The sequence below is a fragment of the Austrofundulus limnaeus genome, unplaced genomic scaffold (genome assembly GCF_001266775.1).
Source record: "Austrofundulus limnaeus strain Quisiro unplaced genomic scaffold, Austrofundulus_limnaeus-1.0 Scaffold95, whole genome shotgun sequence".
Classification (NCBI taxonomy): Eukaryota; Metazoa; Chordata; class Actinopteri; order Cyprinodontiformes; family Rivulidae; genus Austrofundulus; species Austrofundulus limnaeus.
In genome coordinates, this window is record NW_013952497.1 from 481,402 (window position 1) to 496,917 (window position 15,516).

The window sequence follows — 15,516 nt, forward strand, 5'->3', positions numbered from 1 at the left end:
GATTATTAATTTTTCTTGTTTTGTTTTGAAACGGAAAAAAACAAAGAACAAACCATACATGAATTAAAGAACAAGGAGTTCTTTTTCATTAAGAGTTTCCCTTTGATGTCACTTCCTGTTTCATCCTGACATTTTGTTTTTATGCAACAAAATGAGTAAAACTTTGTGTTGTGCCAAGTTTCTTAAATACACGCAATGTTTTCTTTAACTTTTTTACATTTGAAGGTTATTTATGTCACAGGCGAGTGAAAAACGTCTGCCACAGTGAGGGTCTTCTCTGGACACATGTTGACCTTTAAACAGCTGCTCTCACTCTGACCTTTGACCTTCTCTTTTAACCCTTGTTCTCCTTCCTCCCTCCATCAAGTGCCAAACAATACAGAGTGTCTTTTCTAGTGCCAGACAGAGGTGTTCCGCCTCCCCCTTCTCCTGCTACAGTTTTCCCTCTGACCGCACACACTTTCCCTCTCTTTCCAAACACAAACACCCACCTCTCTCTCTCTCTCTCACTCTCTCTCTCTCTCTCTCTCTCTCTCTCTCTCTCTCTCTCTCTCTCTGGCACACACATGAATCGCTCTCTTTCTGTGTCAATATTCTTTTAATCTCTTCGGCCTTCTTTTGGCATTCATCCCCCTCTGACCCCGCTGCTGCAAACTATCTTTTTTTTCCCCCCTCAGCCTCTTTTCCTCAGCTATCTCTATGCTTTTACTTTATTTTTGATCCAGTCAGCCCTCTTTCTTATACTCCCCCCCTTCTGCTCTTTCACTGGGCACTTTTCCTTTGCTTGTGCYCTTGCTTTGTAGCCCTTGACTTGCTGTCCTTCCTGGTTTGTGTGTGTATGTGTGTGTTTGTGAAACAGTAAAGGGAGGCATACATGTGAGAGAGATCTGCTCTAAAGAGATAAAACTCCTCAAAGCTCCCTCCACATCTGGATGCGTGCATAATGGCCATAAAGTTGACATAAATGACGGCTTGATCCCCTCTTAAACGCTCCGATCTAGTCTCTAGTCACCGTCAAAAAATGTCAGCGCGCGCAAACATCCATCTGCACAAGAATGCATGCCACGCACACACACACACAGGGTTTGTGATCTCACCACAGTAATTATCATAGTGGGGCAGGCATGCACACGTGTCCCCGGGGAATCTGCGCTAGCTGCTTGTAAACACACACACACACACTCCAGGGACCGGCGTGTGTGTATAAGTAAGCCCTTGCTCGTCATTGGGTGTCCCTGAACGCCTCTCTCCTGCGTCGTTACGGTCGTTTTGGAATTCTGCCGTCCTACGAGACCTCCCACACCCTATAATTAGCATCACCCGGGCAACCGGGGGAAGAATGCTTAGTGTTCTTGTTGTCGTGGTAACTGCGTAAGTGCTGGTTGGAGGTGTTGGTTAATGACAAGGACAAGCCAGTCTGCTACTTTATGTGGTGCAAAACCCAAACTGAGCCATTAAGTCTATGTCAGTGGACAGAACACGTCTCTTTTGTGTCGCGTTCAGACTGCTGTGTGCGTGATTGCAGATATTGCTTACAGTAGCTTTAGAGTAAATACCCTGGCATGGCCAGATCCAACTGTTAGTGTATCCAGAGACAATAATATACTTCTGAACTCCTACTGATCTCCTCATTTCCTCCATCTGCGAGCTGTCTGTGCACCCTGTGATCTAAACACAACCCATGATGCCTTCATTTGAGTTGCCTGCACAGAAAGAAACAGATATTTACTTACTGAAAGTTCAACTGGCTCCAGAGGGAACGCTGAGCAAAACTGAAATAAATCGCTTTTCAAAACTCCAATTTTGGCTTGTGTGTATTTAGAAATCACACAACTTAGACTCCTGTGGGGGGTACTCCAGGAGTATGGGGTGCCAGGCCCGTAGATACAGGCTGTTAGGTCCCTGTATGACCGGTGCCAGAGCTTGGTCCACATTGCCGGTAGTAAGTAGGACTCATTTCCAGTGAGAGTTGGACTCAGCCAAGTTGCCCTTTGTCACCAATTCTGTTCATAACTTTTATGGACAGAATTTCTGGGCGCAGCCGAGGTGTTGAGGGGATCCTTTTTGTTGACCTTGGGAGCACATCTCTGATTTTTGCTGACAATGTGGCCCTATTGGCTTCATCAGATCGTGAYCTCCAGCTCTTACTGAGCTGTTCACAGCCCTGTGTGAAGCAGCCGGAAAGAGGATCAGTGCCTCCAAATCCAAGACCATGATCTTGAGCCGGAAAACAATAGGGTGCCTTCTCCGGGTCGAGGAGGAGGTCCTGCCCCAAGTGGAGGAGTTTAAGTATCTCGGGGTCTTGTTCACGAATGAGGGAAAAATGGAGCGGGAGATCGACAGGCGGATTGGTGCTGTGTCTGCAGTGATGTGGGTGCTGTACCGGTCTGTTGTGGTGATTTATCGGTCGGTCTGCATTCCCTCATCTATGATCACGAGCTTTGGGTAATGACCGAAAGAAAGAGATTGCGGATACAAGCGGCCGAAATGRGTTTCCTCTGCAGGGTGTCTGAGCTCTCCCTTAGAGATAGGGTGAGAAGCTCAGTCATCCAGCAGGGACTCAGAGTAGAGCCGCTGCTCCTCCACGTCGAGAGGAGCCAGTTGAGGTGGCTCAGGCATCTGGTTATGATGCCTCCTGGACGCCTCCCTGGTGGGGTGTTCCGGGCACGTCCCACTGGGAGGAGACCCAGAGGAAGACCAAGGACACACTGGAGGGACTATGTTTCTCTGGCCTGGGAACACCTTTGGATTCCCCCAGATGAGCTGGCCCAAGTGGCTGGGGAGAGGGAAGTCTGGGTTTCTCTGCTTAGGCTGCTGCCCCCGYGACCCGACCCCAGATAAGAGGAAGAAAACGGACGGATGGTGTATTTAGRAACCCTTCAAAATGTAGAGTGCATGGTCACCACGGTACCCCATCTCTCACTTGTTGCAATCAAGTTTAGGAGAGGCAGACAAAAATGCAGTCTGAAAACTAAGCCTCAGACTAACAGTTGCTGCACAAAACCTATATTTCAGATCTTAAAACTTTTTAACCTGTGAGCTGCAGGAGACTCTGCTGGGCGCACATGTGGATCTTTATACGTTTACGTTTCATGCAGGAGATTTGCCATGTGAAAACATCTCTTCACTTGTAKTTTTTGAAAAGAAGTGTTGGAGTTAAATTACAGTAAAAATGAATCTRTGGAGGTTTGGGTGTGCTCTGTCTGCACTGTTCYACCCTATGGGCCCTGTGCAGGGCCAGCAGATGGCGTCATTGCATTGTTGTTTGCTAAAATAGGTGTAAAACTTATTTTTCCCAAATTTTCCTAAGTCCGTCACAAAATGTGTCTTTAATGTTCTTAAAATGAGTAACCAAATTATTCTTGGATAAATATTTATGATTTTAGAGCTATATAAACATTTGTAAGTTACTTGAACCGTCGCGGACCATTTCAGTGTCAGGAAGTTCTCCGCATCTGTTACTGTGCAAGTTTTGGTTCCATACCCCTCCCTTTGGTATCTTTGAAAAGATGAAGCTCTCACACATTCAGGGATATATCTTGACACAATTATTGACAAAGTTTTGTCATAAACATTTATTTAAAAAAATAATATTCCACTAAATGGAGCAAAAAGGATACAATTCATCTCATTTTTTTTCATTTCAGTGTTTTCGTCGTGTGCACAATGGTAGATTCTGATAATGCACAGTGTAAATGTAAAAAGAAAAGGCTATGTCATTTGCAGAATGAGTCCTACAATAGAAATCAACACTTTTATTAGACCAGATTCTCTTTTATAAAGTTAAAAAAAAGACATTTGGCACAGTTTTGTGTACATTTGGCTAAAGTATGTCAAAATGCAATTTCTGCCTGGCACATTGCTCACTAAAACCTTTGTGAAATGAATATACTTCAACTTTTATTCAGTCCTACTTTGCTACAATTTTTCTCAAGATGTATAAAATCTAAGGGCATTCCTGGGTTTTCACATGAATTTTCATTGTGTTTTGCACTGTTGATTTAAAAAAAATTTAAGCAAGGTTAAAAAAATTACAAATTTTCTTTAATCACAAATAACTCAGGCACAGTAAGAGTTGAAATAGTAGTTTCACTTAAGAAATTATCTTTAAGATCTTACCTTTACAGAGGTACMAAGAGTTAGCGTTTAGACCTTATAACTGTGGAGCTATTCTTGATTTATTTTGCTGTGTATTTTCAGGCGGAAATTACCTCTAAAACTCCTYAGGGCTTCATCGTAATTTCTGCTGCAGTGAAATACACTGAGTGAAAGAAGACAACAATGAGTAGATTGCCATGAATAATTGTATATAAGCAACAAAAGAGCTTGTTTGGAAAATTTTGAACATTTTAGACCTTTCGGGTGGGCAAAAAGACAAGATATACCATTTGTTTTCATATTTCTTTTTTATGAATCTGAACAAAAAAGGTCCAATCCTGCTTTGTGGCTGAATTYACAAATAGGTTGGTAGAATTTCCTGACACTTTTAAGTTAAAATGACACAGATGGACATTACTGAAAGTGTCTTTCAGCAAACAGAAAGGGCTGGATCATAAAAATAAAGGCTGTCTGTGACTTAAAGTTTCCAATCATGTAACTTGTTTTTTTTAATGCTTTTAAATCAGTCAGTGGGGTTTATAAAGTGGAACTGTGATGCTTTGATCTGAATTCSTCTCTATTGTAAGTCCGCAAGCCCCTCTTTCACCCCTTTTCTGAGGTGTGTCTCAGATCAACTCATTTTGAAGCTGTCTCTTTAAATCCAAACAAGGCACTTAAAACCYCACCCTTCTCCAGCCTCCAGACCAGTCTATTCCAGTTTGATAGAGGAGTTTCTAGTCTCAAAAGTGGATTTTGCCCATGTCCCGTTTAATGTCCTTTTTATTGTTGGCTGTTTACTACTTATGTACATTGGAGAAAAATGAATTCTTCTGTTTACAAAACTGTTCTTCCCTATAGCATTGATTGCCATTTTTTGTTTATTTTATTGCTGTTTTMAAAATAAATTGTCTAYAWTGTGTGACATACGATTGCCAGAAGTCAAAGCACACCATGCTTGTTCAACCCACACGTTTTGGTATATAATTTMCACGTTTTATTTCAAAGATATGCACCATGATACAGATTTTGTGCCCTATGTATTTTTAAACCTACTCCACATATTCTGTCATCATGTGCAAGAACTGGACAAGAAATGAATATCCAAAGTTTAAACCTAGTAAAACCTTCAGGAAGGAGAAAAAAATATTAAACAAGATTACAAGAAAATCTGATATCCATTAGTCTATGAAGAAATTAGTGATGGTGGTTTTTTTTTTTACAGTTTTGTGCTTCATACAAGTAAATCAACAGCACAACAATCGTTGTAATTAATATAACTAAGTGTTCATATTGATTAGTTCAATTATGTTGTATTAGTTGTGACTCCTGATTGAAATAAGTCATTGACCTCAGCCCTCARGACATCCAATGACTCGTTTGTCTCGCCCTGTTGTCCCACAGTGTTCTGCTGCCATCTGCTGGACATTTTATTTGCTGCAAAGCTTTTAGTCAAATTGGTCGTAATTTGCTAGATGTTCAGCTGTCACTGAACGCGGTGTTCTCTGAGCCGTGTTCATGTCTGACAAATCAAAATTCTGAAAATAAAACACACACACACAATTTAAACCATTATCTGCTGTTTAAATTTCAGTATCCATGTAGTTATTTAGTTAACAGATACAGCACATTTTAAATTATATGTAGATTTTGTTGTAACAAACTGCTTGGAAATTAGTTTTCTAATAAACTTACTTCAATCGTTACCATGATTGTTRGTTATTTTTATTTATTCAGCTTTTATTAGCACTAATTCGTTTTTATTTATGTAACTTTTTTTAAATTGGCGGATGGATATGTTCCGGAGAAAGCAGTGAGAAGTCCGTACTTTCCGGTAAAATACGTAATAGAAACTATTTGTGGGTGAGTTGTTCCCTCGTGTTGCCTAAAGGGACAGTGAGGAAATGTTGTCTTGTCTCTCGGCTGCTCCTTCTGCAGATGTGGGCACAAACGAACTCGCATGAAAGGTTGAGCGATTGTTTTACGCCGTGGGCCTTTTAGCACAAGCTGGGCTGGAACTCGCAGCCTCAGGAGATCATGTCACGAGACTTGCCACAAAGCGTTCCTCAGATTTTTTTTCACCTTTATATCTTTTGGACCAATGAGAAATTAAAACAAGGAATAAACGAACAAATCGCGAAATATTTTATTAATTAAGCAAAGCAAAAACACAAAAAACGTAAGCTGTAATGTTGCGAAACTATTTTACCATCGCGGATGTGCACATACGTTTGCGTCTCCACCATAAGGCGGTGACGTAACGTGCTTTGTCACCGTCGCTCCCTGCTCCGCCGTCGTTCAGGACGAGGTTGCCGGAGCTGTAGCTGCTGGTGTTGTGTGTCTGCCGAACATGGCCGCAGGTCCTATGTCTGTCTCTTCTAATGCCTCCGCTACCAACGATGGTATTCTCATTGGCGACAAAGTTTACTCTGAAGTGTACCTTACGATAGACAACTCGCTGATACCGGAGGAAAGGTTGTCTCCGACACCGTCTATGCTCGACGGCCTCGACCTGAACACAGAAACCGACCTCCGTATCCTTGGATGTGAGATYATTCAGTCGGCGGGTATTCTTCTCCGTTTGCCCCAGGTAAGTTTTGAGGTCTTTGACTATGTATGTCGATGGCTGTTTACCTTTTTGGCAGTGKACCGAGCAGGAAGTGCTTGACTTTGGCCTAATTAGCAGTTTGCCGATGTTGGCGTGGTGGAGTCAAAATGGCGGCGGTTCATTGTGCGAGGTGTTAGGCCGCTTTACGTAAGAGCTGCGTTTTTTTAACATTTCGCCATGTGCTCTGTTTGACAGGTCGCAATGGCAACTGGGCAGGTTCTTTTCCATCGGTTCTTCTACTCCAAATCCTTCGTCAAGCACAGTTTTGAGGTAAGTTTGTTCGAGTGTGAACACCGGCGCTAGCTGCCGCCGATGACAGCACAACGTATGAATGACGTTCCGGCCTGGCAGCCATATTGTTTCAAAGCTCATTTTAACATTTTTCGAATGAATTCACACTGACCGAGCTTATTGAATTCATCAATTTGATTACATCACAATTTCTGTTTAGTACAATAAATTGTGTTTGGCTCACATTTTTAAAGAAATRATGTAAACTCGACAAACACAGAAACATAAGCTAAATATAGAACTGGTGTTTAATTTTACTTTAAAACCATATTTATTGAATTTGTTTTTAATGTCACAACTTAAAGGGAAGATTTTTTTGCATGTATTGTTGTATTATTGTACTATACACTAGTATTATTCCACAAGCTACTTTTTAAAGCAAGCGTCTCGATGTTCTTACATATTTATGACTTTGCTGCGTTTATCTATGTTTTCCTGTTTCTTCAAACTTTGTGCTTTTGTTGTTGTCGTTTTCAGATTGTCGCTATGGCTTGTATCAACTTAGCCTCCAAGATTGAAGAAGCACCACGACGAATAAGAGATGTCATCAACGTTTTTCATCACTTGAGGCAGATTAGAGGCAAAAAGTAAGTAGTGTTATTTCCTCTGAACCCTGTGTATTAATTTAAGATGTATTTGTTGTAAAAATGTTTGTTTGCTGGTCTGTTTTGACGTGAAAGTGCCCTTCTGTTTATCCATGYGCTCTAAACCATTTTAAAACTTTTCAATTCCAGCTTCATTGATAGATTGAAAAGTGTAATTGTCTACATTAAACATTAGCCTTGACATGACATTGACAAACTTAAAAAGAACAATTGATGGCATAGTAAAAAGATGAGGCATACCTATTCTGTGTGCCTCATGTCTTTATGTCAGTGTTTCAGATCTTGGCATTAACTTGGCTTCTTTTTTCCCCTTGCAACCAACTAACAGCGACCAGCTACATTTACCAAAGCCTGGGTGATGTGGAATGGTACGTAAGATGAAGCAGTCGGCATGACAACCATGATGCGAGGGGGGTCTCTGTCGTCCCCCAAGGCCCCGCCCCCTCCTGCGGGAGACTCCTGTGGGTCTGAGCCACCGCAGGGCACTGGGATCGGGGATGACAGGTTGGCCGAAGGTCCTTGGCCCGTGGGGCTCCTTGAGGACTCCTGTGGTTCAGTCTTAAGCTTTGGGTATCTGTCCGTATATCTGCGGACCGTGGGGTAATGTAGTCTTCTTCTCTGACTGCTTCTCTCCATGCATTTTGATTTGTGCATCAAAAGCAAAGCTTCATTCATCAACTATTGCCCATAGCCTTCACAGAAATATCTTTGTTGGTGAAATTTTTCTTTGGTTGTTTAGGATTTGAGTTATATTTTTTGTTTAGGGCCAGTGCATGCTGTGCTGCTTTCTCGTGTTTTTGTTTTTGCTGTAAACTATCATGTTTATAAATGTGTTGGAAATGATTCTGACATATTTATCAGGGTTGATTTTAATGTAGATTTGTTTTAGATATAGGGTAGAATATTTTTTAAAGCTTGTAATTTGAAGCATGACAATTGGCTTGACTTTTAGACATCACAACTTCATATTTTTTTATATTAAATTTAGCTTTTGTTGGCACTAAATAGTACCTTTTTACTACTTAAATAAGTCTTGATGCTAAAATGTCTGAATTAAGTTTAATTGTTGTSTGATGTGACAAATTACAGAGACAGGCATCTATTTGGTTGTAAAATAGGTTTAAAACCCATGCAGTCAAATAAGAAGTGTTACTTTTCAGATGTTTTACCTAACTTACCAGGTTTAGTAAGGTTTAGTTTACTATGTAGTTTGAATACATTAGTAACTTTCTATTTTCTAGATAAACACACTAATTTGTGGCGTTATGTATTTGTAGTGGAGTACAGCAGTAGCTTTTCTTCAGTTTTCATGAGATTCTGGTTCCATTTTGAGGATTGGTGTATTTTTTTATTTTTATTTATTTTTTTAAACAAAGCCTTATCAGGAGTGTCAAACTCCAGCCCTCAAGGGCTGCTATCCTGCATGTTTTAGATGTTTTCTGGCTCCAACTCACCTCATTCAGTGATTGAATTAACTCTTCAAATTGGGCAGAAGCCTGTTAATCACCCAGCGATCAAAGTCAGGTGTGTTGGAGTAGAAAAACCTCTAAAACATGCAGGATGGCGGCCCTCAAGGACTGGACTTTGACACCCATGCCTTAGATGATCTGAGCTGATATTTCTGTTGAAGCTTTGAATTGGGTCAATTAGGTCAGGGTTCGTCTACAGGTCCTTCAAGCTTGCACTGAAACCACAGGAGTCAGCAAACCCCAACACACTGTCAGGCATGCATACAGTGTAACTTGTTGCTTTAAGTTGGTTGAAACTGGGAAAAAAGACAAACGTACAGGAATTCAAAGGGGCACTTTCTTTTCAGTTTTAAGATGAAAAGGGGAAACATTTCTTATCTCTTTATAAAATAGGGCTCCAAATCCATTGATACTTGATCAGAACTACATAAATACCAAAAACCAAGTCATCAAAGCAGAACGACGAGTCTTGAAGGAGCTGGGCTTCTGTGTGCACGTCAAGCATCCACACAAGGTGAGTTAAAGACATTTTTGTAGATCAGAGAGGAATACTTTTGGCGGGTTTTTCAATTCTTAACATATAAAAAATGTTTGATTCCAGATCATCGTTATGTACCTCCAATTCCTGGAATGTGAAAAGAACCAGACACTGGTCCAGACTGCCTGGTAAGTTTTTGTTTTGCATAGTTTTTCACAGATTTCCTACAGCAGCTTCTTGTCATACCTTCAAGAAGTGCCTCCAGACCTGGGCTTTAAGATGGAGTTGAACACGTTTCAAGAGGTTGACTTTATGAAATGCACTTATGTCTGGCAGGAACTGTAGGATACAAGACTTGTCAGTCAAATGGTATTCAATCGCTCCTGTTAGTGCAAATTTGAAACCCATTCAACAGTCATTTTGCCCAGGTCTGACAGCGACATTCTTTTACTCCAATTCAGTCCTTCCTTTTTATTTTAACTGTTTGTCTTCATTAATTTATTTGAATATTAGGATGGAGCAATTTCTTGTATTGCAAGCCTGCTACTTGTTTCACTCCCTTGTCTGCCCTTACATATAAAGTCTGTTTATACTGCGGTACCCGTAGAACTTGGCTTAACTTTGTCCTTTCTCTCTACTCTTTGATTAAAGGGTAGTCCATGCTGGTAAGTCACATAAAGAACCTCTGAACTCTGCCTCCTCCAACCACATGACCTCAGGAAGCTCCCCCTAATGGTTGGCTGCCCCTCTCCTGGCAGCCATTCCCAATGACAAGATTCACTGGAGGGGGCGGGCGAGCCTTTCCCAACAGCCAGCATCATCTTGTTTTCTCTTGGGTGTCCAAAAGGATTTGTATTTTTCGGTCTTGCTACAAAGATTATCATTTGTTTTGTTCTAAGTAGCAATAGATAGATACATGTTTGATTTTAGTTTACTTACATTTAGCAATGAAGTAAACTTAGCCAGAACATTCTTTTCCTTTTTTGGACAGTTTATCTGCCTTTCTTTGATTTACCAGTAGGATACTGTCTTGTCCCAAACTGACATGGTGTCCAGACATGTCTGTCTTACAGGCTGTTCCTGGTCTCAGATTTTGGCTCCGAGGACCTGCCTTTCCTTCGCAGCAATCAGTCTCAAACCGCCATGTGTTTTAATTATAGTCTCATTTAAAGTTTTATGTAAATTATCGAAGATCAGTTTGGTTAAATGTAGCATCTGCAGTTTTACCATTTGTAGAAAACATACCTGAACCATTACAAAATCTGTAGGATGGAAATGGACACACAACACCATTGTTAAAAAGGAATACTCAAAGCTTTGTAGCATGATTTGACTCAAGTGGGATTAGTGTTATTTTACCAAGGGGTTATCATTTTGTTTCTTTTTATCAAACACTTTCGTCTTCACGGACTTCTATGTTTCTTAGAAGCATAGATGGTCTTCTCCACCTGTCTACCCCATTCCCAACCCAGGCTGTTTTGTCTTGTCAACATCTCCCACGTACTTTTTGCATCAGTCTTTGTTCTCGACAACCTTTGATAGTCTTGTAGCACTGGGATTTTACTAAGCCTAAGTATTGAGGCAAAGCTTATCACCCGCTCCCATTTTGAAGAGTCACCACCACAAGGTGAAACAAAAACTCAAGTTCAGTGATKTGTYGATTTGTTTCATTTCATTGCTTGAAAACATTTAGGCAAACGTGGTTATTATGAAGCCTAAATCTTTTTTCTACATGGTTCTTGGTCTGTCTTGTTTCTCAGACCTTATTAGACCAGTTTTACATCATTTGAGTGTCACCRTGCCCCGAGTTTTAAAGTTGTAGGTCTTGCATGTTGCGTACATGTTGTGCCTCTTGGTTCTTTCAGGTCTTAAAATCTGAAAGGGAACCCAGCTTTGTAGAAGGTTTGACTTTTTTTTTTTTTTTTTTTTTTGCATGGCCACCACCTTACATGGCATGTTTGTCTGAGCCATTATTGGGTGTTTTTGCAATAAGTTTGAATATCATTGTTTTCCAAAACAATCCCATTGTTGTCTTCATGCTTTATGTGACATACAGCACTCCTATGGATGCCCCAGAGAGAAATGGACAAAGTTAAACTAAATTATTGCATAGCTTTAATAAATCATTTCAGAAGCTTTCTGATATGAAGCCTCTAATGATATTTATTATCTATAAATTCCCCTTATTAGAAGTAAATGTTGCAGGTTATGATTTGGTCTGATTTAAAAGTGTTGACAGTTTGGTTTGTGTAGCGACGATGCTATGTTTTTTTCCTATTTTGTTTGTCTTCATAGGAACTACATGAATGATAGCTTGAGCACGAACGTGTTTGTGAGGTTCCAAGCCGAAACCATCGCCTGTGCCTGCATATTCCTCGCTGCCCGTGCTCTGCAGGTAATAAGAAAAATGATTTTGAGTCATGCTTTTGTTCACTTCAACATCAAATCTTATTACAGGACACAATCTGTTGTCCCTTCAGAAGTTCTAACCTTGTGTGCTCGTCTTTTCCAGCTACCTCTTCCAACCAGACCTCATTGGTACCTGCTGTTTGGAGCCAGTGAAGAGGAGATTAAGGAAATCTGCATCACTACACTCAAACTCTACACCAGAAAGAAGGTAAACACTTTGAGTTTCAGCACGGATATACCAAGATTATAATGTAATTTATGTATCGTTCTAACCATAATGGAAACTCTTTCCCCTCAGGGGAGTTTGACAGAACATTTGTTATATTGTGTCACTCAGCTGGACTGTTCTGTGATTGACAAGCACTTCTGTGTCCTAAAGCAAGTTTATTGCAGAAACAGGCACTGTAAGAAGCTGTCTGTAATTTGTATTTTTGATTGCTTTAGGACATTTAATGAAATGTTGGTTGATAGATTTAAGGTGGAGCAACTTTGTCAGAATTTATTTTTTCATCAGACAGTGATTATATGCTTGTGTTCACTTGAAAAAGACAAGTTTGCTCAAATGTTTTATTTTTCTTCCAGCCTAACTATGAGCAGTTAGAGAAGGAAGTGGAGCGACGGAAAGTGTTCTTGGCAGATGCGAAGCTAAAGGCCAAAGGTCTGAACCCTGACGGTACCCCTGCACTGTCCTGTCTGGGTGGCTTCTCTCCTGCCTCCAAACCCTGCTCCCCCAATGTAGTGAAGGTGGAAGAGAAGAGCCCCAATCAGCAGGCCATCAAACTGGTGAAGAAGGAGCCAGAAAACCGCACTCAGGTCAAGAGTCCACATAACGGGTAAGAAACTAATGTGTGTTCAATAAAATGTGCCAAATCTTCAGTTCATTCTCACAATAAACATGTTTTTTTCATTATTTTCACTTTGCAGCTTGAGAAAGGAGGTGAAGATTGGGAGGAACAGTAGAAGTGGAAGTGGTTCTCGTTCAAGAACGCGGTCACGATCGAGATCCCGCTCCCCTCACAGACAGTAAGTTTGTGTGTAGATGTTAATGTGTTGGTTGATCACTGAGGTTCTGCAAACCAGTATTTGTCATATTTGTTGTTGTTTAACAGTTGATGTTTTTTTTTGTGTGCTCACAGTTACAACAGCAGACGCAGCCGCTCAGGAACGTACAGCTCGCGATCACGCTCGCGTTCTCACAGCCGCAGCCCCTCGCCGCGACGACATCCACCTTCGCCCCTCCTCCCCCACCTCAAGGCCAAGGCCACCCACCACAGCAACAGCGACTCAAAGCTGAGCGGACGCCACAGTAACAGCGGGGGCGGGGGCTCTGGTCACAAGAGGAAGCGCTCTCGCTCACGGTCCCGCACTCCTGTCAAAGTGGACCGAGACAGGGACAGAGAGAGGGACCGGGAGAGGGACAGAGAGCGCAGCTCCTACGATATCTCTTCAAAGAAACACAAGCACGAGCGAGGAGGAGGACACCGGGACAGGAGGGACAGGGAGAGGTCCCGGTCCTACGACAGGGAGCGCAGCCACAAGAGTAAACACCACGGCAGCAGTGGACACTCAGGACACAGTCGCCACCGGCGCTGAGACACGAGCAGACCAGTCCTGGGGCTGATGATGGTCAAGTTTCAGTTTGCACAGATTAAAATCAAGTCCGGTGTGTTCTCTGAATCATGGAGATACCAACGTTCATCAGAAATCTTCAGCCCAGGACAGAGAGAACACGCCACACTTGGTTTTTCTTTGGAGGGCTATGTTACATCTACCACTCCTGCTTAGTTTGTATTTTCAGCTTTTCATTTGTTTCCCAAATATGTCCATTAAAACACTTAAATATGATTTTGAACCCAAATTTATTAAACTAATAGCATTTATTTCACCCAGTGAAGACAATTAGAACTCCTTAATTTACCAGACTCGTACACGCAACTTCTAAAAATATTTAAATTTGTGTTGAACTTTCTGTCTTTAGCAGCACTTCATTATGGCTTGTTAAAGTGATCAGTTATATTTACTGTTAAAATTGAGTCTATTCCTAATAAGGAGGGTGGCAGCAGAGTAACATCAGCCCCAGGCTGGAGGACCCACATCTGGCCTACTGTGTTTCTGGTTTTCTCTGTAAAGTTACAAACTTATTTACAATGTAAAGGATTGAGGACCACTGACAACATGTGAATGCTTTGATTTATAAAAGCAAATTGTTCAGTGGAATGATCTAAATAAGGAAATGTAAAAAAAAAACTGTTCAGGAAAGATCAATATGTTTGCACATTAAGAGGCTGACAGGTAGTTTTTCTTTTTTGTTCCTTTTTTTCCCTATTTGACAGGTTTATGTTTTAATGAGTGGTTCTCTTTGTTTTTTTTTTTTTTTTTTTTTGCCATTTTCCAGCAGGAAAAGCAAATGTAATACAAATATATTTTAGAGTTGTAAATTTGTTACGATGGTTTTTATTCTGCACGTCTTCATGTCCAATTTTTATTCATTAATAAATAAGTTGAAGCCGTTGCTGAACTGTTATTTGAATGACCTGGTGAAGAGAGAACACCACCTGCAGTGATTGCAGATTTAGGTTGGATTTATTTATTCTAATGATTGGTTTTGTTACAATTCATGACTGTACCCATTCTGCCAAATGTGCAAGTTAGCAGATACCAAAGTTAAAAGAAATTTCTTCTTCCACCAGAGGGTGCTGTTGGCTCTATTAGAAGTGGCCATCTTTTCAAATGTTTAGATCTGACTATTTTGAAAAATTGAGATTAGACAGAATAAGTGAAGTAAGATTCAAGATTTACACACAACCTAACTTGGCCTTGATCTAAAAATAAATTTAGCTTGTTCTGTGCTATAAACAGAGCTGTAAAGAAAACATTTCAGAAAAAGCCTGTAACTGATTTCGTGAACAAATGTAAATAAAGGTCTGCCCTTCACCCCAGAGAATTAAACAAATGTAAATTTTGTGAAACCTTGTAATTGTCTATAAATAATTTTTTAATAACTCGTGCAATTTTGTGAGATCTGTTAACACGGAGTAAGGATGACTCAACTTCTACAGCACCAACATTTAGCTTCCTCTCTATAAATCTAGACATTTTTGCTGAAATTTGTTCTGTTGGTAGATGAAAGTAATCCCCAACACATACTCTGAGCTCTAACTGATCATAGATCTGATTTTATAACTTTGCCATTAACTTTGAGTCTCCATTGTCTGTTAGCACAATATCTCGAGCCAGATTTCAATGAAAGTTTCAGAACACAAAAATTTGATCAACATCTGCAGATCAAAATTAACACCAGATGTCTTTAATGTTTGGATTCACTTGTGACTGACAGAAAAGTGATAATCTGGGATTCAGTTATACTAATAAACACTGATGCCGCACGTCAAACAGGGAAACACACACATATTACTGGACAATAAAACATTAGGATATAATCAAAATAATTCGTTATTAGTATTAACCAAAAAACTAATAGGAAATCTAACCGTACTTAAAAAGCCAAATGTCCAAAGAGATATTTTTTAAATTAAAATGTTTATTTGGAATCTGATTATA

General features: G+C 40.5%; 1 protein-coding gene across 2 annotated transcripts; it reads left to right on the forward strand.

Moving 5' to 3' along the window:
* Positions 1-6,285: 6,285 nt before the first annotated feature.
* On the forward strand, positions 6,286-14,467 carry ccnl1a (cyclin L1a). Of its 2 annotated transcripts, XM_014012822.1 has the most exons (10): positions 6,286-6,685; positions 6,899-6,973; positions 7,472-7,581; positions 9,462-9,582; positions 9,670-9,734; positions 11,842-11,941; positions 12,059-12,163; positions 12,538-12,788; positions 12,880-12,978; positions 13,092-14,467. In XM_014012822.1, the coding sequence occupies exons 1-10, from the start codon at positions 6,446-6,448 to the stop codon at positions 13,546-13,548; spliced, it is 1,623 nt and encodes a 540-aa protein (XP_013868276.1). In that variant the 5' UTR covers positions 6,286-6,445; the 3' UTR covers positions 13,549-14,467. The 2 variants fall into 2 exon arrangements, with proteins under 2 accessions (XP_013868276.1, XP_013868277.1); XM_014012823.1 differs by lacking the exons at positions 6,286-6,685; positions 6,899-6,973; positions 7,472-7,581 and adding an exon at positions 7,974-8,103.
* Positions 14,468-15,516: the final 1,049 nt, after the last annotated feature.